The sequence below is a fragment of the Pempheris klunzingeri genome, chromosome 12 (assembly GCF_042242105.1).
Source record: "Pempheris klunzingeri isolate RE-2024b chromosome 12, fPemKlu1.hap1, whole genome shotgun sequence".
NCBI classification, from domain to species: Eukaryota; Metazoa; Chordata; class Actinopteri; order Acropomatiformes; family Pempheridae; genus Pempheris; species Pempheris klunzingeri.
Genome location: NC_092023.1, coordinates 25,995,452 through 26,022,790, shown reverse-complemented (window position 1 = coordinate 26,022,790; position 27,339 = coordinate 25,995,452). Strand labels below are relative to the sequence as shown.

The 27,339-nt window shown below is 42.5% G+C and overlaps 1 protein-coding gene across 1 annotated transcript in view; it reads right to left on the bottom strand.

The window, feature by feature from the left end:
• The window catches only part of LOC139210718 (adhesion G protein-coupled receptor A3), a 136,966-nt gene that overhangs the window by 76,547 nt on the left and 33,080 nt on the right, over positions 1-27,339 (bottom strand). The window contains exons 7-12 of the mRNA XM_070840850.1: positions 26,069-26,282; positions 16,678-16,842; positions 14,284-14,503; positions 13,681-13,830; positions 12,204-12,365; positions 11,628-11,861 (exon numbers count right to left, since the gene is read on the bottom strand). Coding sequence (XP_070696951.1) covers positions 11,628-11,861; positions 12,204-12,365; positions 13,681-13,830; positions 14,284-14,503; positions 16,678-16,842; positions 26,069-26,282 — 1,145 coding nt within the window. The remainder of the gene's footprint in view (positions 1-11,627; positions 11,862-12,203; positions 12,366-13,680; positions 13,831-14,283; positions 14,504-16,677; positions 16,843-26,068; positions 26,283-27,339) is intronic.

The window sequence follows — 27,339 nt, the reverse complement described above, 5'->3', positions numbered from 1 at the left end:
CAGAGGCACTGCTTTGTCTGTTTCGGCTAACCCAGCATGTCAAATACCTGACGAGTCAAAGTTCTGTATCATATTAGATGCAGAAATCTGGTCAAATGAAGGCACAAAGCGGTCCTGCTCATTCATCAGCACCATTGTTAAAAGGAAAACTATCACAGCACACACACTGTACATCATGGTATGGCACTGGTATGACACATTTATAGTATGTCATTACATTATTGTACCGTCTATGTGAGCTTTAAAAGGTTTTAACTAGAATATGTTGTTTTTTTGGTATTTTGTTTGATAGAGATACAGGCAGAAAACACACGGAGAGAGCAGCTTTGCAACAAAGATTCCTGGAGTCAAAATACCCTCTGATTAAACACCACAGTGTCTTCCTCTCTGCCAAAAAAAGTTATCCTTGGGATAATTTATTAGCTATAACAAAACAGACTGTCTCCACTCTGTTATAACCAATAACTTTCCAAACTTTTGAGAGGTCTGGTGGCACAAAATCATCCTGAACTTGAATTAAAAGAAACTTAAAAGTAAACTTCAAACATACAGTAAATGTTTGGTCTTTCGGCTCTTTGTCTGCCAGCTAACACATAACGTGGCACTGAAATCAAAGCTGAAATGACACCGGCTTTTTTTTTTTTTTTTTTTTTTATTCTTGCCAAAATATCTTTCATCTGTCAGTTCAAAAAAAGTTTTTAAAATACATTTCTAAAGCAGAATTTTTCCATTTCATGCTACACTATGAAACTTGTGCGCTCATTCGAGGTGACGCTGGTTTGAGTGCTGCAGGTTTGCGGTGCAGTGAAACTTTTTACTCTTCCCTCTTTGATGCGGTCGCACAAGATACTATTGAGATGCAGATACAATACTGTATGTAATTGAAAATGACCTATTTTCAAAGTGTTATTCTTCCCAAAGCGGTGGGCAGGCTGGAGTTGTCATTTTCTACAGTAGCTGTCAGGAGCTGGCATGATAACAGTGTGGCACACCACAGAAAATCACAGAGATCTTGGTTAAATGGATGAAAAAAAAAAAAAAAGGACAGTCATCTCTTCTCATCTCCATTCATCTCTTCAGTGGTAAAAGACTGCATTGGACAACACGGGTAACAGTGAGACTTGGTAACCGCCGCACCGCACACCACATCACAGATGAGCATCCTGCATGATTCAACAAAACGTTTGATGAAATAAACTGGGGAAACTGGGAGGAGCAGAGAAGAAAGAGAAGTTGTGGGTGCTCCACGGGCTCTGATAAAACAGCTTCAGAAGCGACCTGAGTGCTCCCAGGGTAGATTTTAAGAAAAGACGGGATGGGGCAAATGATTTAGTTGAGGACAATTTATCCAGCAAAGAGTCTACACAGGAAGTAAAGGCTCAACTCCTCTACTCCTCTACAAAGGGAAATAAATCTCTGTCTCTCATTCAGTGGAAACGGACAGATGTCCCCTGATACTGTAGGACTATATTTCTCAGTCTCCGGCTCTCAGTATCACTCTAACTTGTTCCCTACTAAGTCTCTCCATCTCACTTCTCTCTTGCTGTTTCCTAGATATGTCCACCTGTCTGGCTCCAGTCCTTCATCTGTCACTTTTGGCTCTATCGCATCCTTTCTCCTTCTTTTTCAATTGCAGTTCTCTTTTTGTCTCCCGCCCTCCTCCCCCTCTTTACTGCCTCCCTCTCTTTTGATGTGTTTAGCATTCAAGGCCTCTCACTGCTGCATCACAGGCCTGTTTGTTTCACCGAGCTGCAAGGAGAGAAAAAAGATGCGGTTCCTGTGGGACAGAGTAAAAATTCTATATGCCTTCCCACTAATACACATGCATATATGAGCTGCAAATGCTTAAGATTCACGTCGTTATTTAAGTCGGGAACAATACTGGAGACCTATCTGGGATTTCATAAACAGAGTTGTTGGGGTGGAGATCCCAATCAACCCCAGACTGAAGCTACTCAGGGACTTCTCACTTTTACCTGTCAATATGAGGGGACATATTTGCTTTAGCAGACTACAACTAATTGCAGCTAATAAATGTATAGCCATTCACTGGAAAAGTGGGGAGACCCCCAGTGTATCTATATGGCTTCCCTTCAGAAGTTTTTGATAAATGCTGGGGAGGCTTTTTAACAGTTTAATAAAATGGAGCTTCTCTTAGCTGTGATGTCCACAGTCAGACACTGCAGGGCTCTGCGGGGTATCTTGGGTCTGCTGGCTGTGCTTGGGAGATGGAGTTGTTTGTGGGGGTAGGATTTCCTCTCGGGCCTGGTTTCTAGGGCATCAGTGGGGATGGGTCTCTGGGGTTGGGTCTTATTCGCTGGTCGCGTTCTCTGCCTGTTTTGGTCCAGGTGGTCCTGGACGTTAGCTCTGGTGGGTGCCTGTGGCTTCTGTATGGTTCTACAAACCATTTAAAGTCTGAGTTGGCCACAAAAAAGCAGAGTGCAGTACGACATTATGTAAGAGAATAATATACAGCGTGCCTTATGCTGTTGATGTGTCTAGTTCTTACTACATTTTGTTTTCTCACCTTCATAATTGTGAATAATAATGTTACAAGTATTTTTATAATTATAATGGCTAGTATGTTTTTTCCTCTTGGCTATTATGGACATTTGTGGGGGGGTGTTGTGGAACTGATGTTTGATTCTGTTTGTGTTGACTTCATTGTGGCTGTTGCTGTGGGGAAACAAGGACAATCGTAATAACTACACTGTTGCCCATAAAGTTCACCTCTTCTCATGAAATGATTGTGACAATGTGATTTATTCTTGATAAATAAAGTGTATATCTTCTCAACTTTATTGATCAAACTCTTCCAAACATATCACAGTGAAACTGAAACCGCAATGAACCTTTGCAAACTGTGTATTCAGGCTTTAACAAAATTGGGGGTATTGAACAATTATTCCAACTTTATGGGCAACAGTGCATATTGTTTTAAAAAAGATTTACATCTTAACGCAGAGACACAAACATAGTGTGATGCAAGCTGTGTGTATAAATGTATTCACTTATAAAGACACACAACTAAGACTCCATCTATGTTTTCTAATGTATGCACCCACACACTGAAGGGGGACATCTATGCAAAACATGCCAACTGTCCATAAAGCATAACATCAACTAATAAACCTTAATTCCCATTCAATGTTAATTCCCATTTGCAATTTGATTTTGATGAGTACTGTAACTGCAATTCAACACCCATATAATTAACCTCCAGTCATTTGCATTTCAAATATGGAAGGAAGATTTCCTGAATCTATGCCCCCCCCCCCCCACACAGAGACACAGGTCAACAAGTTAATGAAAGGTCCTTGCATGTGTGTATGTTGGAGTTAAGTTCTTTAAATCCTCCATTGCTTATTAGAGAACTGCACACAACGCATCCGTAACATATTCCAATTAGAAGCGAATTATCAAGACATTAAGCATTCACACTCATAAAGCACCATGTTTACCGAATCAGGACAAACTGGGTCATATGTGCTTGTTTTAGATGCCTGTGCAGACATGGAGAATTCACTTACTATGTGGCAGCCTTGGCTCTGTTCTGCTGAAATAGCGTCCCTGGATAGACTCCTAACCTGGAGTGCGGCTGACACATCCACACATACACACACCCTCATTGCAAAAAGCACATCCATACACCCCCTAAAATAATAAAAAAACACACACAAACACGCCCACACAGAGCCGGGTGGCTGTAATTAAAAAGCTGTGGAGCTCTGTGGAGCAGACAGGGGCTATCTGAGGAGAGAGGGAGGTGGGAGTACTCCACCCGTTCAGCCTAAAGGCTTCCGCTAATTACCTGTCAGTGACAAGGAAGAGGGAGATCTAAAGTGGTAAATATTGTCCCACACTGTCATCTTCAATGAACCATATACTCCGCAATTCAGTTCAAGGATAATACCCACTGACTTGGGAAATAGGATAAGATGCCATATGTTTGCCTAATTTAGGGATAATTAGTTCCGAATGTGTTTCAAACAAAGTGACACTGGGGTTTAAACGTGGTGATACCAACCAAAGGTCAGCCAGCAGACATGCAGCATTCAGGCAAGATGCTGAAAATATGTTGATTGAGTTTACCACTGGTTGTCAGGGAGGTCAAAGACGAGCCAAAGATGACCAACAACATGTAAGACCGGTGATCTCAACCTAGGAATCGGCACCCAAACCCAAGAAGGGTCTTGAGATGATTAACAGAAAAGGAAAGCAGAAAAGTCCCTATTTGTCCTACAAAAAAAACATTTTCTTTAGGTTCTTCCAATATTTTACTGAATCATAATATTTGGCAAGTCATACATTTCATGATTGTCATGGATGACGTGGAGGTTTCATGTTACCTTTGCAAAATCATAATCATGGAAAGTACAAACTGGAGGGTTTATCTCGCCTTTACAATGTCCACTTATATACAATATAATGCCATGTGTCACCAAATAAAATTAAAATCAAATAGTTCATTCAATTATTTAACCATTTTCACCTCACTTTTCTGTTGAAAATACCATGAAACATAGTTTCCTTACCTCTGAATTCCTACCAGTTGCATTAATAGACAGCATCTGGCTAACCTCAAGCTTAGCATTAGCATATCAGCTTAGAACTGCATCACCTGCATCATAGGTGTCTGGATATACTGCCCAGTTACTAGAAGTGAATCCCCACCAACCAGCAATCACAATGTGGAATTTTCAGTGTCCAGAAAAAACTCCACCTCTTCTGGCTCTTTTGATTAATTGGTTATAATCCATTGACATATGAAACCTGTGATGCAGAAATGAAGTAAACATAGCTTTGTATAATTGGATCACAAGCAAAAACTGTTACCAACTGGGAAAGAGTGTTACACTATTTAGAAAACTTGAATAAAACCCTAGCAATTGTACCATAATTAGCCAGTGAAAACTGTCAGTCACCTAAATATGCACAGCCTAGTACGGAGAACATCACCTAACCTTACCTTTTTTCAGTTCAAACACACAAAAGCTTCAAGAGTGTGTTTTTTATCTGTGTGTCAAAAATTTGTTCACAAATTCCTGCAGATGATGTTCATACTTTTTTAACATTTGAAGCAAGAGTGTCAAAGCCAACTTTCTACTGTGTCTGGAGCTGCGGGGTAGAAGACAAAGAAGGCATATAGTTTTTGAAGGTGACATCTTGGAAACGTTCAATAACCAACACATTCGCTCTGTCAGACTTATCCTTGCCAGTTAGGTATTAAGCAGACCTTTGACACAGTCTATGCCACTGAGTAAGTGACTCAGTGGCTGCAGAAAAAATGTGTTCATGTGCATGTACTATACATGCAATGTTGTAACAGTAATATATGCGTGAGATGCTCTCCACACAGACGTAATAAAATCTGAATATGATTTGAAAATAAAATTCCAGTGGCAATTGGTTCTGTGTGATCAGCAACACTGAGTACGAGAGCCTACAAGGACACACTTGTGTCGTACAAACAGACATACAGAAGTGTTTTTAGGCATGTTAACTGCATGGCTCTAGGGAAATGAAATATCGCTTTGGTCCAGTCTGATACCAAAAAGTTGTGGATGTCCCCAGAGGATGAACGATAATGATTTCGGTTATCTTCCGACTTCACCTCTAGCAATACTATGAGATCTGTAGTGGAGTTAAATGTCTCAACGTTTGTCAACATGTCAGGTTTTCCATTGGATTGGATTAGATGTCCATGTTCCCCTCAAGCTGAATTTTCATTATTATGATCCTATAACTTTTCATATAACACCATCATTTGGATTTGGTCTATTACTTTGCTTTATGATCAATTACCTGCAAATATAACCACAGTCACAGCTGTACTTGTCTGTAAGTTGTACGTGTTTAATGCTAATTAGTTCATGTTTGCATGCTTATTGGCCAAACAAAGACAGGAAACATTACACCTGCTAAAACTCAGCATGTTAACATTGTCACTTTGACTATGTTAGCATACTGAGGTTAGCATGTTTCCTTAAAGCTCCGGTGTGCCTAAAACAGTGTGGCTGTAGATTCTTAAAAAAAATCACCTGTCCCTGAACACGTTCAGTATTGGATCGCCTTCTTTTGTCACATAAATCCCTCTCCATCCGGCCTGTCTGTACAAAGTGAAGATCTCAGCAGCACAAGAATTTCTCCAACATCATTTTTTTTTTTTATTTTAATACATTTTCAGGGCAGAACATGTATGCTGCTTTCACAGTCTAGAGAGTAATACAGTTTTTGTGAAAGCTGATAAAGAGCAACAAGAAGCAACAGGGACATTTTTACCTACTATTTACCTAACTAATTCTTAATATTAATGTGATACTAAGGAAAAAGCTTAAGTGTCTTCTTTCTCTTGACTTCTCTCTATATTTGGGACAACAGAATATCAATCAGGAGGCAAATACTTTCGCAAAAGGTCGCATTACATAAGGTGCTTATGTTGTAATGCTGTGCTTCATTATGCTACTTTTGGGCAAGGTGTTGGCACAGCAGGGCCATATGCTGTGTGTCTTAGTCCAGTAGGACCCAAAATGGCTCTAAACGGTGCTGAGCTTCTGCCAGTTTGAGACAGAGAGCAGATCACTCAGCCAGTCAGTCAGTTACATGAGGATGGAGGGAACAGCCTGGAAAAGAAGCCGAGTTTATGGGGAAGTCTGCAGGCTTTCGGGAGCTGGCCTATTAATCACTATTAAAGCCTTTCGAGAAACGTTTGTGTGCCACTGTTCTTATTAATGACACTGAGGTATCTGACGGCAGTTGGCAAGGATAGCGGCCATCAATGAGGACATGTATGTCAATGTCACACAGGCTCATACAAGATAACTTTCACTTTACTTTCATTCTTATTTACTGACAAGTTACAATCTGATGGTTAAATGTCATAATAATATACTTAACAAACGCTAACAAATGTTAACCAGATTAATGATGACCAAATTAAAAAGGAAAGCCAGTGGTTTAAATTTGACTCATTACCAAATGCAAAACAGCAGGTTTTAGAAGAGAATTATACTGTGTGATGCCGTTTGTATCCTTAGCGTGTCCTTTGCTAGATAACAAGAGGTGCTGTGTGTTTACTGCAGCCTTCACAGTGTGCTTTAAAACTGAGCAGTGTTAGACAGCCTGACTGATGAGTCATAGAGGAGTGTGTGTGTGTGTGTGTGTGTGTGTGTGGGTGCTTTATGTGCATTTATTCCCATGCTCCTGATAAACCAAATGTATTCATCTCACACAAAGTTCACACTCTGAACACACACATCACATCACCTTCCTGATGAGAAGAATATGGCTACTTTCACACAACAGGACTTCATTCACAATTCAGAATGGCTGATCATGTCATTTTTGTCTTTTAACAGCAGGTGACGCATCACATCTGATGTCTCCGACCACTGCTGATTTTATTTGGATGGATTTGAAGATTAGTTAGTGTTTAGGCTCTTGTCCATGCTAAAAAAAAAACTGAATTGGTCCTGATTCATGAGAATGAATGTCATTTGTTAAGTGAGCGTACCTGTAGAGCAGCTGAACTGAACAGAAAAACGATTCAGAGCTGCTGCTCAGTGAAAGACTCAGCTAATCCACTGAGCTTACACAGTAACAGGAAAGCTAAGAGAAACTGTTGGTTAGCAGTTGTAAACAGATCAAATGAGAATGAAAAAGAGACCATGCCATGTGGGGGGGGGGGGTACATTTGTTTTGGGTCTGAGATGCTGAAATCCTGTAAAGAGAACCTATAACAAATGTTAGCATGAGCTCAATAAGACATTACATGTTGACTAAAGTGAAAATGAACTCTTTAGTCAAAAACATTGTTAATTAACAACATTTAACCAATGCAATTAAAAATCAGATATAGATTATCCCCTAAAACAAAGCACCTCTGATCACATTAATCTGGCCATCATTTATCACATTGACGTTGAAGTCATTATCAAGGCTGTAATACCCTGGTCTCTTAATAACACTGTATTTAACTGAGCAGCTTGAGCCAGATGCTCATCATTCAGGTGACCCTTGACCTTTACGTTATGAAATTAAAATTGATTATCATCTTAATTTTACTACATTGCGAACACACCCTCATTATTTAATCTCTTGATTTGCTTAGTGTGGCGTAATAATATAAAACAAGTAGAAGCTTAATAATAAAAGCATTAATGAGCCAGAGGTGGCCTTAGTTGCACTGGGTTCAATATGAAGCTTTAAATTCAATCAGGAAGACGATCTTCATGCTTACTCAATTTAGTTTGATTTTTAGCCTCCATTTCATGCTTCCAGCTCAATTAACTGACTGTTCACACTTTTCAGTTCAACCAAGAAGATTTTGCATTGCCCTCTGTGAGCCACTCATCTCCTTGCTGTCAAATTTTAAAATGGTTCCTTTCTCTGCTGCCTTAGGTGTTTGCTTCAGTGTTAGATCGCTGCAACCTTTTTCACCGTCCACCTGTCATCACAACCAGTTATCCAGTGGGCTTATGAGGAATACTGCTGCAGATTACGTCCCCCCCATACATCCATCCAGATCTTAAGCTGTTCTTCACTTTTTCACCACCATCGGGGTCCAGCCTCTATTGGGGGCATATTCATGTGTGACTCATGCCATGACATGAAGATCCCTTTTAAATGATAATGTGAAGATGGGGTCTAATCACCAAGTCATTGATTGAAATTGCTTCACTATAAAGGGCTGCATTCAGTGACAGCCGATTTCCATGGAATGACTGCAAATCTGAAATCTGACTGCATTTTGGGGGTTCAATCTCCAGCACATTCAGAAAGATACAGTTATATGGTGGAGATATCTTGAATGGATTAGAGCCCCTTTATAGGCTTTTGAAGTCACTTTTGTGCCCCTCAACAATTACCATTAAAATGCTCTCGAGCAGGGTGCCGCTCCCCACCTTACAACTGTTCCAGAGGAGTTATGAATACTGGCAGAGTGTGTGAATCGCCCAAGAAGGACAAGCTTTGTTCATTCTGCATAGTACTAAATAGTATTACATTTCAAGTCTTTAAAAGCTAGAGTGTCACCAAAGATGGCTGTTCCATCTGAATTAAATGCCAGAAATGGAGAATAGCAGCACATTAGCCAAAATCAAAGCACAGCCAGTAGGTGCTTGCATGCATTCCAAGGACATCTATTTTTTTGTGGTGGACTGGTGTGCAGGATGACTTTGCTTCTTTGCCTTACAGTTCATGTGTTTCCATGTGTACTGCCTTTGTCATACTCTAACAATATTCAAGTAAAGCACCTTTTCAACCTGAATGAAACTGAATGTGTGCAACTCTCTCTCCACCTACAAGCACTCCCCCAGACTACTGCTTTAACTTGGCTTCTTCATTTAAGTGATGTCATAGTCAACGTGCCTTGTTAAGGGCGAGATGAACTTAATGGAGATACGATATGGCTTAAGCCTCTAACGTTCAGCAGCCCTGCTTTTATTGTGATTTCTCCATGCCAGCTTGTCAGCGACACAGTAATAATTTGTATCACAGCCTGAAGTCAGTAATGTATATATTACAGCACTGCTTTGTACTGGTGATACAGTCAGGATGTGAGTGATTACGGGAAGAAGCAATTACATAGCACGTTTTCGTTTTCTTTGTAAAACAGAATGGAAAACCACTAATATAACAAATGTGCTTCCTTGCTACAAGAACTGCAAAGACACAGGCATTTGTCTTACTTCACTTGAGGAAAAAGTCATTACAGCCAGCATACAATGCATGCAAAGTCAAACTTAAAGGAGGTGAATTAAGTGAGATGGACACAGCAGACGTGAACTGAGGGGAAAAAGTATCCTCAAGTAAAAATCTCTCGACTTCAGTGAGAAATTCACTAGCTTTACGTACGAGGATGTGATGCTACGCTTCTGACCGTCACTCCTGTTTTTCCATTACGATGCACGTTTACTACTTAGCTAAAAGACAACCCGACTGATTTGTACATTGATTGTTACTAACGGGCGATGGAATAAAAATCAGCACAGGGCTTTTGGCTCAGACCAGCCCACTAAGATACACGACTACCCATTCAACTTAAGTGATAATCAAATATTCCATTTCTTCAGTTAAATATGCTGATTTGTAGAACAATAAATAGAATCCCCTGCACAATGCTATCTAACAATTATTCACATGTGGTGTAACAGTATTTACACCTTAAACTGTCCAGATCATGGCTAAGACAAAAAAAACACCTCTGCAAGCAGAAACAGTATTACTATAGAAAAGAAGCCCTACAGAAGCTTTCTTTCTGAAATATGATTATATTCTAAGCAGCTTTAATAGAAAGACTCTTCCTTGAGATTAAGCAATGATTAGAAGTGCAGTTTGTGAAAAGCCCAATCCATTGTACTAGGAGCTTCATGTTCAAGTGCAGTATGCTACTCAAGGACACACAGTGCCGAGACTTGTGCCCAACAGCCAAGCTTCAGCACAGAGGAATCAGAAACAACAGATGTTTTTTTCTGAAAGAAACCTGTCAAAGTCACGAAGCGCAGGCATGGAGACGTGTTCTCAGTGTTAACCAAAATGAATGTTTTCTCCACATTCGCCTCCTAATTTGACAAAGTCCATCTGGAAATCATCAGCAAGTGATTTTTTCGCGAAGCTGCGGAGTGGCCTCTAGAACGGCCCTATTGTACCAATGCATACAAGCATGCATGCACACAGTCTACACACAGCCTGGAGCTAGAATTAAGTGCTGTAATTGCTGACAACACCACAGAGACCTGACATCGTCTCACCAGAGAAGAAGAAGATGATGAGGGAGATTGAAATAAGGACGCAGACTGAAAGACAAACACGCGCCCGTACACTCGTTCCCACTGACACACACTAGCATGCGCAGACAGGGTGCACTCACACAAGTGAATTCATTGGCGGACCAAATAGCTGGAGGGTGCAAACTGTTCAAATGTTGCAGAACTATGCCACTTCAGTGCCAGGGGAATTGAATGTTTTGCCAGCCATCTGCAGATGCAGACTGCCCCTCGTCTGTTAACGCAGTATTTGTCACTCGAGACGGCCACAACTGGAGCCACGGCGGGGCCGTGGCTGACAGGGACTCAAGGCCATTGTATTCATCACAGGGGAGTGGCCCGCATTTACTGACTCCCAAATCACTGACCTATTTGCTGGCCCTGCCCCCTCTACAAACCCACCTATCAACAGCTGATCTATGGCATGCCAACAAACCCAAACAAGGTGTCATCTTGCCAGGAAAAATAGGCAACAACAGACTTGAGGGCAGGTGGTAATCCTTCTCACATGCTTCAACTGTGTGGTGTTAGAGAATTCATTTTATTGTGCCCACGAGCTGCTGTACAAGCTGTTCTCTATTTCCCATATTTTATTTCTCTCTCAGTTACTTTCTTTTTCCTCTGTTAGAACATCTTTTCTCCTTTTCTCACTGCTGCATTTGAACACGGAGTCAAAAAATACCGAAGCGTGTGGCCTTTTTAAAAGAAAAAAGAAAAGCCGCTGGGAGTGAGAAAGAAACACTCAAAAGCGTTGTTTCCAGACCTCAGGCTCGATTCGGTGGTGCTGGATTTTGCCAACAGAGCCGAGCTAAAGAGCGGAATAGCACATTTCAGAAAGTTTCACGCCATTTATTAACCTACCTTGCTGAGCTGACTGGCCGGTGAGCCGCTGTTGTTGACAGTGTGGCATTTGAAGTTGAGCAACGATTCCCCCACGGCATCACGCTCTCTGCCCGCGTCCTTGTCAGAGTGGGAGTGGCTGTCAGGGTGGGGCGAGCTGGCAGACGAGGGGGGCCGCTGAAGTGCCGTGCAGGACAGACCGAGAAAGTTAGACGGCCGGATCAGAAAGGCCTCCAGAGCTATGTTAGCTGACACCTAGGGGGGGGCGAGACAAGAATTAGAAATAGGGGAGAGAGAGCGAGGGATGGGTTGGAGGGTGGCAGCAGGACGTAGGCCAGAGATTTTCATATTCAGTCATTTAGCAGATGCTTTTATCTCAAGTGACAGCAGAGAGGTTAAAAAATAGACGGAAGTGAGAAGAAACAAAGGAAGCAATTTATCTTTCTCTTGCCTTATTCTAGCTATCTGATAGAGCCAGATTAACTTCTCATTATTCTAGGCTGCAAGAAAAAAGGTAAAGCTAAAGGACATTTAGTTAGATAATCAACCTTTGCCCTGTTTGAGTGTGGCCCTGAGTGTTTCAGAGTCCTGCCATACCTTGGAAATGACCTGATTGTCTCTGGTCAGTGACAGTTCAGCAATACGCTCCACACACTGGACGATGCGAGTGCACGCTCTGGCCTCGTTCTGCGCCATCCACAGGATATGCTCCTCCACTAGCATCATGTTGCTGGCTATGTCTGATATATAGTCCCCCAGCTGCAAGAACACATACATACATACATGCATGCAAGTGAATGCATGTACACAATTCTACAAACTGTACATACAAACCCCCACCCCCCAACACACACACACACACACACACACACACACACACACACACACACACACACACACACACACACACACACACACACACACACACACACACACACACACACACCGAGGCAGACTCATCATGCACATCAATCATATCTACAACAACAGGCACATTTATAATCTCCAGTCAGAATTGTGAGGGAGGCAATGGTGACTTAATTCATTATAGGAAGATTTAATTTAGATTAGCAGCTCCAATGGGGCATAATCGCTTCTTTGGGACGGGAGTTCGCTATTTACTTACTGTACTTTTCATTGTTGCTTCATTTGGCTGTTCTTTATTGGATGAATGGGGGTGGTCTCATCCGCACTGTCTAAGGAATGATAAAACTCTAAGTATCTCCTAATAATATCTCCTCCCGAGTGACCTATGATGAGTAATTGGACAAGTGAGAGCTAATATTGATTCTTTTCACTGACTAAGCTCAACACCCTTCCCCTCACAAAGCCTGACCTTCAGCATGACGTTAGGCCCACCAATTGCCTCTGGCCACAGACAGAGGAGAAGTTCATTTAAGGTAGAACACGGCTTGTCCAAAAAGAGATGCATCTTCATAACCATAATTGTCATTCGGGTCCAACGCCACCATGGGCAAGAGGAAAGCTTAGGAGGTGAAAAGTTAAGCTGTCTGGAATCGACTAAAGAATTGAGGCCAAAACAACAGCGTGTTGCCATGTCTTTTTAGGGCGCCCCTGCTGCCTGTCGCTGACACCCACAGAAATGTCTGGACCTGTTTGTTATGTTGGAGCTTTTGAGAAGCCTTTCTTTTTCTAGATTAGCTAGTTGGTAAATTGTTGCTTTCAGAAAACTTGCAAAGGATCTTGAATACAGGAGCAGTAGCTAATATAATGAACATGGTAGCACCGCTTAAATTGCATCTTAGCAACTTGATATAGCAGTAAAATATTGGGCTCACTGCAACCTGAGCTGAAACTGGAGTCAAAAATACTGGACGATGGCCAAAGAAAGACTGCACTGTTAGTAGTTCCTTCAAAGCAGAGGCACGAAGTTTGTGTGAAAAATCATACCCCCTCTCAGAATCGTAACTTATTCAAGTGTGTGTGTGGGGGTGGGGTGTCAGAATTTGAAAACCCCCGCTTCAAAGGAAACTGTTTTTTTTTTCATTTTGCCATGCCTGGAATAAGGTTAGGAAGTAAACTGGCTGTGTTATATTTCTGTTTGTTCTCTCACATCTCTGCGTTTCTCCACCAGCCTCGTCAGTCTCTCCACCAGGTGCGTGACAAAGATGACGTCCATGACATCCGTGAAGTGCGCCGCCCTGCTGGTGAAGGCCACTAACTGCTGGCCTAAAGGCTGAGCGTTGGTGGTATTAATAGTAATCTGGAATAAAAAGGAAAATATAGAGGAGCGTTCAGAGGGGACGATCGCACAAGGCAACAGAGACATGTACATGAAAAGCTGTAACAACATGTAATAAATAATAAATCACCGTAATGCTATTTCATGCCATGCATGTTGTTTCGTGAATTTGATTACTTTAATGCTGTACAGTAATCCCATGAGTAATGTAGAATGAAACAGCTCATCACCAGTCAGTTTGTATTCTGTAAATAAAGGCTTACATGTGCACAACTGCAAATACCTGCAGGCTACAGAGATGTTAGTTTCTGCATTCTAGGAATATGAATTTGTTAAGCAGTCTGAGTAGGCTGGCAAAAATGCAAACATGTTGAACATCATGGTAAAGTAGAACTGACTGAGTGGCAATGGACACAAATGTGGACTAGAACCTGTGACTGAATCTCAGCACAAGCTCTCCATGCGTGTTGTCACCTGTGTGAGCTCGTGCAGCACGCGGGTCAGTTCACTGGCGTAGGGGCACTGAGTGTAATCCTCTTCAGCCCACCGTCCAGCCCGGTCGCAGCGCCGCCACGCCTTCTTCTCCCTCTGGCTGGAGGGACGGGGAGCGCTGCCGGAGGTGTGGGGGGCAGAGCCAAAGGTGGCAGGAGCACAGGGCAGGAAGGCCAGGATGCCAGCTAAAGTCTTTGGCCACCTGCCACACAAAATATCTCTGAATTATCGAGAATAAAGTGAGTTTAGGAATCTATTCTTCCTGCACCAGATGGCAATTTCATACTCCCTGTGCTTAGGAAATTGTTAATTTGCATATTTGATTTACAGCTAGCACTGCCAGATTCTGTTACTTGATTATGAAACAATGTGTTGTCTTATTGATGACTTGTGACTAAAAAAATGACTTAAATTTACTAACTTTAATGATTATTGTCTCTCCACAATGAAAAACGATGAGGATATGCAGAGGAAACCTGTTCCTGCTCGTTCCTTCCTAAAGACAAAATTCATTCTGGCACAGTAATTACAAGTGTTGTTTGTATGGCCGTGCAAAGTTCAGTGAAGTCTCCTCTGAAGCAAGAAATAAGACTTTGTCAATAATGTCATCAAGAGCCAAGGCTTGGAGCTGCTCTACTGACCAACCTGTGACAGGGGCCAGGGTGATTTTACAGGGGAAATGGAAAACTTTCATTTTCTGGGTAATGCCTGTTAGTGTTTCAGTGAAATGAAGCTCATTTGAGTGTAAAAAGTCAGACAAACATTCATACTCCACTACATTAGCCTCAATTTCCCAGATAATAAAACTCCAGGTTTTGTTTCTTGGCGCTGTTGTAGATTAAAGGTCTTAGTTTTAAGCGTCTGCCGCCTTAGGAGAGAGATGTTTGTGCTCACACGTATTGATCTAATTGTCCACAACCAGAGGAGAAACATGTTTTGTGTTTTTCTCCTAACGGCAACCTACTGTAGAAAAGCAGCAGAAGCAATACTAAATGTTTCACTTCTGACTTCGTCTAAATGAAAATAAAGGAGCGCTGCACTCAGGAGGCTGGAAATCTGTTCTGAACGGAGAGCGCTGCCATCCCACTGCTACCCACCCTATTCCTTTTTTTTTGCTCTCTCTCCATCCACGTTGTTGCAGCAGCAGCAGCTACTTAGTAATAAATGGTGTTAATTTCGCCCCCAACGAAAAAGGTGGCTCATTTTCCAGCCCATTACTCCAAAGCTCCCGCAGAAACAAAACCTCTGTGCTTGCTGCATTGGAAGTGGACTGTAAAGTATAGCGGCTACAAAGGATTGTACATGACAACGGTACACCCATAGGGGAGGAGAGGTGGTGTGTGTGTGTGTGTGTGTGTGTGTGTGTGTGTGTGTGTGTGTGTGTGTGTGAGAAACTGCAAGGTTTCAAAGGTGGTCACAAGGAGCAGAGGAGAGCAGAAAAAAGGATGAATGGGAGATGAGGGGATGTGTGGTGTTTGTTCCTCGTTTTATGTGAAATCCTAGCGGTGAGAACAAGCGCTCTAGTTTTTACAGCCTTGCTATAAAGCCGGACTACACTGAGCTGTAATGTTTGTAGGAGTTCATATGACATATTTCATTATTATTAAAACATATGAACTGTCTATTATACGTACTCAGTTTTGCTCTTTGACAGTTAACGAGGCAGACCAGATGGGGCCGATTTTTGTCCGGTGGAACACAAATCAGCACAACATCGTCAACAACTTGGGCACCTCAGCTGTACACGGAGAGGTAATGGTGGAGAGAGTGAGCGCTCTGATTGCAGTATTCACTTTTCTACAGTGGACTCTTTGACATTCTGGGAGATATTTGTTTGCTTTCTGAGAGTTGAATGGAAACAGTGATACTCCTCCCATCTTTTGTATGTGAAGCTACCACCAGCAACCAGTTAGCTTAAACGCAAAACAATGGAGACTCTTTACCATTAAATCTACTTTTTTTTTTTGGTTCAAAATAAATATGTCGTGTTGGGGCTTTAGCGGGGGTTATGTAACGGATTATTTCTTGGCCAGGCACTGTAACTTCCAGCACATAAATCTCTATAAAACCAGTTATACTCTTCAGTGTTTGAACAGATTAAATAAAGAAGATATTATGTTAATTGGTGAGCAGGTGGATTTGGGATTTTGTTACTTTTGGGCAGAGCCAGGCAAGCTCCCTTTTGTTTCCTGTCTTGATGCTGAGCTAAGCCACTAGTAGCTTTACACACCATTTACTGTACAGACACGAGGGGTACTGAGCTTTTCATCCAACTCTTGCATTACCCAAAATTCCTTTCACTGTTTGTTTCAAATGAACCGGCGTGCTGGGGCTGATACTGAGTCAGTTGTGCGTGGCTGCTGAGCCATGACTCACCTGAAGTCTCCCTTGTTGTTGGTGACTCTGTCAGCGGGGCAGTACGGCGCTGACGTCTCCAGAACCACTATCTCCATTTGCTGAGAGGTGTTGCCACGGGAACTGGTCACTAGGCACTCCCAGATGCCAGCGATGCCCACATCAATGTTGGAGAGGATGACCTCACTGGAGGAGGAGAACAGAGGCGTTAAACTGCCTGTGTGTTTGGATAAAGCGTGTGTGGCGATCTTCTTCCTATGAGCTCCAAAAACCCTTAAAGGATTTGTACAAGGTGATGTATTAGGCTTTGGTCTTAGGTTTAGGCTTAGGGTCAAATGTAGACTGAGGATTATCTTTGTGTTAGGACTTGAAATTAGCAGGGGTTGGATTATTTTTGGATTAATCTGAGGATTAAAGTGGGGAGGGTTAAGGTTAGGCCAACATTTTTAGGAATCTGTAGTCAGTGGAAGCTCTTCGTCAGAATGGGAGAACAAAAAAAATTGTGTGCTTCACAAAATCTAATTCATCCAAGAGACCCTTGTGCATGTATGTGTATGCAGCGGTTTAAAATGTTGGCCATGACTTAAGATGATCATTACTCATGCTTATCTTTCCTACTTTGTCACAGAGATTCCTATCTCAATAGAAAATGCCTGATTAAACAAAGGGTGGTGAAACAGTGACAAAGAGCCAATGCAGGCCATTTGCCAAGGCGACTAATCTTGAGGATTTTACTCCTTATGAAAAAAGGGAGAAAAGCTGGAGGAGATTGCTAAGCGACGGGCATTATCACCATGGAAATACCACCTCCTTGAGAAACGCCAGCTGTTTAATTTCTAAATACAATCCAGTTGTAGTCAAATATGCACTTTGCTTTGTGCGTATTTAAGGAGTTAATGTCATTTTGTGATTTAATTAAGTCGCATGTGTTCATAATACAAGTCACAGTATGCCCACACAATACTGTATAAAGTTTTCAAATGCAACTTAGGAAACAATGCTCCACTCAAAGGACTGTTGACTATAAAATCATAAGTGACAGGCTGGACAGGAAAGTGAAATCTTTCAGAGTGAATATGATTAGGGGCTGAGCGGCTGTGATGTGGAGAAGCTGTAATCCCAGAAAATGTTTCTCAGAGGGTGTGGGGGAAATATTTATTCATTTTGTCTGCTTAATTCTCTCTCCTCGTCCCCCTTTCTCTCTCTATACGATTACTTCTAGTACAATTATTCTAAGCGTGAGTCTGTCCCAGCATGCACTGGGTGACAGGCAGGGAAACGCCCCAGTTCATCACAGGACACGTAAACAAACGCACTCACACCTTGTGGCTGTTTGTGAGGTGATGATGGAGTGAGATAAAAAAAAAAAAGTTTTTGCAATTCATCCTGTTGGGATCATGAATGTCTGAGCTAAATGGCGATCAATACCACTGCTGCAGCTACACTTGCTAATCTGGCTAAAAATCAGAATGGGCTGTTTTCAGCATTGCCATGTAATTGTAATGTCCTCACAGGGCTGTAAGTCTTATTGCAGTGAGTGCAATAAGTACTGCAGTTCAGTAATCACAGAGTTTCCAAATTACTGTGTAAATAATAGACTATTCATTATCAAGAAGTACTACAAGCCATTTATTCTGTATGTACTTTATGGCTTATGTAGGCTTTATGTACAGTCAGAGCACTTACAGTGATCATGTCAGTGCGGGTCAAACTGATCACCATCAGCTGGTTATAATAACTAATTCTTTTTCTTATTCCTTATTTCACATGCAGATACAAATCTAATTGACACTTGTATATTTATTACATGAATATAAATTAAGGAAATGGACAGCATAGCAATTTATTACATTGCACATTATGCGACCGGGCATTATCAATCCACTCAGTGAGGGCGACTTCAACCTCACAGGTGCTTTCCCTGTATTTGCATTTGTTATCTGTCCCCATCGCTTGCAGCCGCGACTGTTTCTCATTGTTCGAGTGGACAGGTAGCCCGACTGTATGCCGGGGAAGAAATTCAGCCCCGGACTTGTGTGCTGGGACCGCCTTGACGGGGGGACGGTGGTGCTTCGATGGGGTCACTGAGGTCCTGGAGCATGTGCAGAACACACACACACACCTGCACACCCTGAGTGACAGGCACACAGAGGGCAGGTCCAGACACAGACGGGGCTGGACGGCCAAAGAAAACTTAAAGGTCTGCTGACCCACCGATGTGGGATTCATCCTGGTTTGCCAGCTGGCCTGAGGTAGCCTGAGGAACACTGAGTTTCACTGCTGGATCCTGTTGGCTCATTTTTGGCAGTTTATCATAAGCCCTGAGAAAACTGTGTTTTTCACTGAGGGAAAATGACTTCCTTTTTCGTGTATTGATTTCAGTGTGCACACAAGAGCAGCCTCAGGTAGCCAGCAGGAGGCAGGCGGATTATGGATGCAAAAAATCATAGGAGTAAAGTAAAAGAAAAATAGAATTGACATAGTTTTATGGTTATTTTTCACATATCTCATGCACAAAAAATATAACCAGTATAACACTGTGAGCACACTACTTGATTACTATAAGCAAAAGCAAAATAGTCAAAGATTTTTAAGCATTTGTATTGGAATGATTCAGTCCCGAGCTTTCGGATCCACATGGATCACTGGTGATTGATCACTGCAACCATGATCACTATGAGCAGTTTCCACTGTATATTAGAATGAATCTCTCTTTTAACAATCAAAGACAGAATGCAGAGTAAATTGATAAAGAGCCTGATACGTGTTCAATATATGATAAAAAAAAAAAATATTAATGCCAAAAAATGAAATGACGTCTGTGAGTAAAATACTTTGAGCCAGAGAAGCACAGGAAGCTCCAGTGTTTTGAATCCCCTGGAGAGGTAACCTGTGTGTACCTACAAATGTCCAAATAAAATCACAGTGCTTTCTGGTGTGAACTCCTCTCCGCTGCTGCTTGTTTTCATAAGTGAAGACAAACAGAAGTCAGAAGCACTGAACAGACACATGACTTTGCTCCAACGACTCTCTGTGGGCGAGTTATGAAAATGAATAAAATAAGTCCTGATTTCATCTTCTGTGTTCCACTAAAGCTCTCTTTTCTGATTGCTTTTCTAAAAGGCCCTAAATCAGATTTGAACGCTTGACTGAGATGATGACATTCTGGGCTAGAACAAGTGTGTATGTCAGTGTGTGTGTGTGTGTGTGTGTGTGACTGTGAATACGTGTGAGGGTTTTTGCAAAGACCTAAGTACATTTTCAGGTGTCCAAAAAAGCACTTCTGGGCATTTTTAATTAGTTTAGAAAGAATTTGACACCAATCATTTAATAGTTTGGAGAGCTATTTGAAGTACTGTCACCAAGACACATTTTTACAAACCTTTGACAGACTGGATGAATCTTATCACAGGAATGAATCACTCCCCAACTTAGTTGTGATGATGTGTGTCTATCTAAGCTGTAACCCTAAGCCTTACCTCTCCTTCACATGCTTATTCTGGCTCAAACACAATATCAAAAACTCCTTCAGTCTCTCTCTCTCTCTCGGTCTCTTTCCCCACCTCTGTCTTTAAAACAACATCCTCCCTCTTTCACTAGAAGCAAGTTGAATCTAAAGTGTGGCTGGGCTTTAAATTGAAACCCTATGGGCTCAGTCCAGCTATCAGCCTGTCTGAACAGCCAAACAGTCACATAAGAAACCACAATGAGGACGTATGCTGTCTGAAAACCTAATCTAAACAGATAATATAACAGATAACACATCAGGAGGTAAGATGAAGACCAAACCTGCCACTCTTCCGGACTCTATTTGCACTGGATTGGTCTCTTTTTCATTTTCACACAGGATAATGAAACTGGTAGGAAACACCAGTTTTCCATTCTGCTAACACTGTATAAAGCCAAGAGTTTCCGCGTTGCTTATTGATTTAGCAATACAGAACCTGATAGATACGAGTGTTCAAGACCTTCTTCTATAGAATTCACTAGATTGAAAAAAGAGAAAGAAGATAATTCTAGTGGATATCTGCTTTCAACGAAATACAATGTAGGCATAGGCGAAGCTTGGGTGGAAGAAGATGGAGCTCAGGCCTCAAAAGAACTACAGTAGCACCAGCAAGACACACCAGGTGTTTAACATACAGCCCATCTGGTCCAATATTGCTGCCAGTTTCCACAGTAACGTTCTATCCACTGGAATCACATGGGTGAGTTGTTGTTGCTCATGTCAAGAGCAATGTATTTACTTCCAGGCGCCCTGTGGACTTTTGTTGCATTGTACGTATCCGTGATGTCTATCAGATGTGCTGAATGTATTTCCTTCTTCAATAGAACATTTGCAAGGCTGCTTTTTCTTAAATGCATTATTTATATTCACGTTCACTAGCAATCACTCCTCCCATTTCCTGCCTTTGCAAGTGCATTGCTGTTTAGCTCGGTGCATCAGTAGATCAGTGGGGTGGTGGTAAACTATTAGCGGTAATTTGCATAGCGCCGCCCTCAGGCACATGCATGTCCTTCCTCATGTGCGTGCACAAGACAAACAACACTGGTAGTCTTTTTGATGTTTTGTTTTTACTATAATCATAATTTTATTGTCTGTCAAAGTTTCCCCAAGTTGACTGTTGTCTGCTTCTGAATTCTGTCTGCTCAAGAGAGTTTTATATTATGTATTTTTTATCTTGAAAGAACTCCAATTGTTATAGTTAGTCTGTAGTGCTTTTGCATCATGAGAAGTGTTTGTAGATAGACTTTCATATGCCGCACATCCACACATTGTTTATTCATGCGTTTACTGCAAATTCAATAGTCCCACCACTACATAATTAATGCACCAGCCCTAGAAAGGAAATAACTAATAATAAAGGCATAATATTATCCTTTACATTTAAATGTCACCAAAGGTGTTAAATTAAAGGGGCTTTTTTTCCAACTCAAAACCAATAAATCAATGTCATTAAGTCTTAAAAGATGTTCCCATAATAAATTGACTGGAACAATATGTGTCCTTGTACAGTACATAAAAGAAAACATATTAGTTTGAATTTTCATGGAAGGTAAGGGTGATGATGATGATGGTGACACTGATGATGAAGATGCTGGTGGTTGGCAGGGTGATGTGTGCTCACAACTGTGCGATTGCATGCATGCAGGTGTGTAGGCCAGAGCTGCTGCACTTGTCCTCTCTAAGCATGAATAGTCTGCAGAAGGGACAGTTACATCATCGCTGAACATGGGCCAACTGTCTGAATGCTGGGAAACACACAGGGAAATACCACCCCACCCCCAACCTCCACCCCACCCCACAACACAACACATACACACCCAACCGCCCACCTCTCCTCTCCTCTCCCTCTGCTACTCCCTCTCCCTGTCTCCCACCGTCTGCTTCACAAAGGAAAATCTCCCTACTGAAGGCGTTTTCTGATGCAGCACGATCACAGACGTCCCCGGTGAACTGCTGCACCCAGACAAAACAAGGAGAGCGGAGGAGGAAGTCCAACAGCCGGTCCAATTTTCAGAAAAAGGTCATCGTCACATAATAAACATATGAAGAAATTGCCCCAGTATGTGAAAAGCAGAGGGGAAGGGGCACACATACGCCACACACAAAGCACTGACCTACATCCACAGTAACACTGCACCATTGTGGAGCAGCTCCCCAAGGACTCATTAGGAACATTTATGCTTGCGCACTGATATTTAACAATTTGTTTACATAATGTTGCTTACGAGACTGTAAACTTTCAATCTGTCCCCTCTCCCCAACAAATGCTCCAAAGATGGGGATATTTTCATGCGAGCTTGCTGATCACAAGTGGTGAGTTTGTGTTTTCATCACAGATTGGGAGAGTGTTGCACGACAAATGTGCATTTTTGAGCTGTTGAACTGTTTTCTAGAATATTTACACATGCAGGTGCACATGTGCGTGTTCAGTATGTACACAGGCACACACACATGAGGCCATAACTCACTGTGATATAATCAACATACTATTCCCACTGGAGCAGCATCCATATCGAATTAGCTGCTTGTTTAAACCACTCTATTACTCTACAAAATATATCACGTAGACTGTTAGTAATTTGAACTTCACTTCATCCTTGTTAAACTTTACCGAATGTAAATGGGAGTTTTATTTTTCTTTAATGACTGACACTGGTAAGCAGTAAAGTGATGAACCTAAATTGAATATGTGTGGACAAGATTAAATTTGGTCTCCTTAGCAACTGATGCTGTACAAAGGCTTGTCAACAGAACAAATTCGAGACAAAAAATTAGGAGAAACAACAAAGAGTGGAACAGAAGCACAGAAATAAAGACAGTATGCAGTCACAGCAGAAAGAGATGTGGGTAGAAATGAAATAAATTGGAAGTTTGCAGCATGTTTGCAAGCGAGAGCACAGAAACAGAAAAGGAAGCTTTAGGGAGATCACCAGAAAAGACACCAAGGGAAAGGCAGCGAGAGACATTTTTTCTTTTCCTCTGCTTTCAGTAATATTTCCCAACCAGGTTCTTCATTTTGTGCAAGATTAGCCTGATTAAAAATGGAGAGGATTAAGAAAGATACATCCAAAGTGTCTGCTGTAGCTAGCTACGGGGCTCTAAAATGTTTGATTAATGAAACATGAATCACAGGCTGGTCCCACCACTGCCGCTAGCATAGCTAATACTGGGAGTTTGGCCTGATACCATTACTCAGCAGGAGTCTGGCCCACATCGTGGAATCATCAGGCCTCATGGGGCCTGGTTTTCTGCTGCTGCTCACAGTGAGGAATGTAAACGGATCAGCTTATCGGCCCACCTGTGCCAGCAAATAAGAGGCTATAATGACACAGAACAGCGTGAAAGTGGGAGGGAGCTGAAAGATGCACAAAATACATTAGGATACAAAAAAAAAAACACATTTCATGACGTTATGCCCGTTTCTGCAAGCAAAAGATCGAGTCGTGGTGTGAATGTATACTCTGGCCATTTGCCTGATACAGCCTACAGCAGGATAAGCAGAATTTAGCCGCAAAACATTTTGGGTTCACCTTCAAAGAGGTCACTTCACTGAGGCTTTGGCATCTCCGCTCACACTGCAGCAACACTGTGCGACAAATCCACACGAGGGCTTTAAGCCATGCGCTAAATCCTGTGTATTCAGTCTTTCTCCTCTGATGGGGCATGCAGGGCGAGGCTGACTGACACAGAGCACATTTATCCAAGGTGAACGGCATCAACACGGGCCATAATGACTAATATATTGTCTACTATGGCTAAACAAGCATTGACAGCATCTGGCATGTCAAAGGCCAAAACATTAGCTGCGTTTTTTGTCTGACTTAACGAGAGCTGGACCAGTGAAGTCACAGGACGTTAAGTCTCCCCACACGTCTCTCTCAACACTGCAGCTCAGGGCGAAGGGTGAAGTTCAGCCCAGGCACGGCAGATTGTTTTTGTTGGACCGAGCTCCGTTACACGCTCATCAGCTATGGAAATGATGTCTGCTCCCTGCAGGTTTTCTACAGGGGGGAGACATTTTAGGTGCCAAGAGCAACATGACCCGAATGGGCTCCACTTGGAGGAGAAAATTGCATTATTTGTGTATACAAGAGGAGAGCGGTGGGTAATTGCAAACGGGGCTCTAATCAGAATGGGAGCAGCAAGAAATTCATCAAGTTCCATTGGGACACTGAACTGGAAAAGTAGAAATTCTAGAAGAGTCGTGTTTGAGTATGGGGAGAGACGGGGAGCTGGTGGGAATGGAGGGGCAGAAGGCTGGAACAGGACCTGACAGGTATCAGTACACAGTCAACACAGACGGTCAGTTGCATAAGAGTTCTCTCTGTAACAGACAACAGGAGTTCACCTTATCTCTGTTGGGCCTCTAAGCATGAATCCAATGACATTAGACCTAAATGTCGAATGATATTCAATGTTCATACTGGCATTCAGACTCTTAACATAAAGCCACTGTGTGTAGAGGCTTTTGTGTGATTTTAGCGTGATATAAAAGATTAATATGACACATAGCCCAGTCTGTTTTGATATCATCACTAGTGGCCAATGTCAGAAATGTTCTAATTCAACAGCTCAGATCAAAAACAACGAGCTCTTTGGCTGCTTAATGCTCCAAATATAACACAACTCATTGTCAGCTAGTCGCTAATGTTTTTGTTTTTTTTGTTTCACAGGGAATGTAGTGTGCAGCTGGTTTATCTGAGCGGTGCAGTGGTACAATCAAACCGTGAGTTTATGGCATTGTTATACAGCATTTTGAGCAGCAATTTGAAATATTCAAGTAATGTGCAAGTGCTTCAAAACTGTACCTAAGTGTAGTATTTCAGTCTTCAGTGTTGTTGATGATAGCAGACAGTGAATGGCAAAGTGTTCCACTGACCCCATATCGACGATCATCTCAATAAATATAATACTATACCAATTATGCCTGGAAAAATCACCACTGAGACCTCACTGAAAGCCCCCCTCCTCTCCCCCCCTTTACTCTGCAATCCAATCATTCACTAAACTTGTACAGAATGAAAAGAAAAAATATTGACTATTTGTGGCATTTGCAGTCAGGAGAATGGTATACCTTTCCCAAAATGGAGTGGAGAAGTAGCTGCCATTCTTGTTGCCAAATAAACTGCACAACAAGAGGCGTTCTGGCCCTGTTGACACTGGGATACATATTTCTGTCAGCACTCCATCAATATTTATGTTAGAGAGGCCGAGTCAGAGCAGGCAGCAGTTAAAGTAATCAACAGCAATGTGCTCCTGCATCTGAGCCCTGTTGCCACAGCATTACGTCAAATGCATTACTATAACACACACACACACACACACACACACACACAAGTGCCGGAGACCACCAAGAAAACAAAGGCAGGAAGAGGATGGAGGCTTGCAGCAATGTCTTCTATCGAAAAATGTGTGAAACCACTGCTGCCAGTCTACTTTATCACTGCAATTATGATTCAGCATCTGTTCCTGTTAGCGTGTGATCGGTTCTGCCGGCGCTGAGGGAGCGGCTGGACGGCCAACCTCTAGAGACGAGCCGCAGTTTGCTCTGAGGTGTTGGCACGCTGCCAAGCCAACTCCATCCTGTCCTTTCACATCCTTATCAAGGGCGCCAATAATAAAAGGTAAATCACAGCTCCTATGGGTGAGGGAGAGCTGGGGAGAGGGGCGTCTGTGGGAATGAACATGGTGTTTCACACTTGCTTGCAGATGTACATGTGAATGTTTCTCTGTGTGACATGATGAGACTGATTATGCAGCAGCTTACTTGCATGTGTGTTCTGACTTATCTGCTTGAGTGGACTACAGGTACGACAGGCCAGTCAACAGCTAATCAGCTCTTAGCTCACATTCCCCCACTTTGTCTCCCTCCTCGCATCCCTCTCCTCTCTGCTCTGCGTGTACCTGGTCAGCAGGCAGCAGTCGTGGAGCAGGGTTTCCTCCACGTAGACGCCCCGGTCCTCGTGCGTGGTCACGATGTGGCCGTTGTGACGCCACCGCAGCTCCACCGACTGGTCCAGGTGGGAGGCGGTGCACTGCAGGGGCAGACGGTCGCCGCGAAAAACCAGCTGTCTCTGGGAGGGGATGAGCTGGAAGAGGGGCATCTCTAGAGGTCCATCTGGAAAATGAGGAGAGGATAAAACAGGAAGGTCAGCTTGTAAACCCTTCCCTTCCCCCTTCCTGAGAAGGGAAGGTAGAGGAAAAGAGCGAGAGGTCATTCTTCCATCTCTGAGAGAGAAGGATAGAGGCACAACAGAGGTTTCAGTGGATCTGTGTTCACTTGGTTTTTGCCTATCCTGCCGGTTTACATGCATGAATTAAAATCAGACTCGCATCAAGCCTGCATCTACAAACACTCACACACGTGTTCCCAAAATACTGTTGACATGCATACACACACACACATTCTATCAAGGTCACACTCCTCCCACTTGTTCCCACATGTTGTTGCTGTTGCTGTGAGAGATGAACAGCAGCTGATAAAGGAGGCAGCCTTGAGCGCTCCCCTGGACTCTCCTTGACTCCTCACATGTTCACAATGGAAACCTGCCGCAGCACCAGTGATAGGATTACTCACCTAGCAGTTGGCTAAGTCCTCAACCCTTTTTGCCAGAGAATAAGACGACGATAAGGATGAGATTAGAAGATAGGGGGGAGTGTTTAGTCTAGTGCCACAACATGGGAGGGGGTTTGATTTCTAGTGAAAATCCCTCAGGACCTGGTTCATCTAATGATACTCTAGAAATAGGATATATAAGACAATGCAGTGTCTCTAATCATGATGAACCCATGCAGATGTATCAGTATTGATGCACAGCCTGGTTTGGCAAGCACCTGGTTTCTTTTTTTTCCCCAGGATTAGGAACAGTGCTTGCCAGCGCACTCGACCACCTTGGGAATTCTTTCGGAACGTGTTCTTTCATTCAATACGACATTTCCTTGGACATGCTCCAAAGAACAGCGTAAGCAAGCACTTTGCCTTCGCTTGTATTCCAATCAATTGTGGATGTTGCTGCTGACAGGCCATTCGATACATGGGTCATAAAGTCTTTTATTGCTCCATGCATTGGCTCGAAAAAAAAAAAAAAATACTGAAGGATCCATGTCAGGTGAAGTGACTAGATGTCTACAGCCAACAAGTTAACATTTCCCTTGAGCAAAAAAAGAGTAGTTGG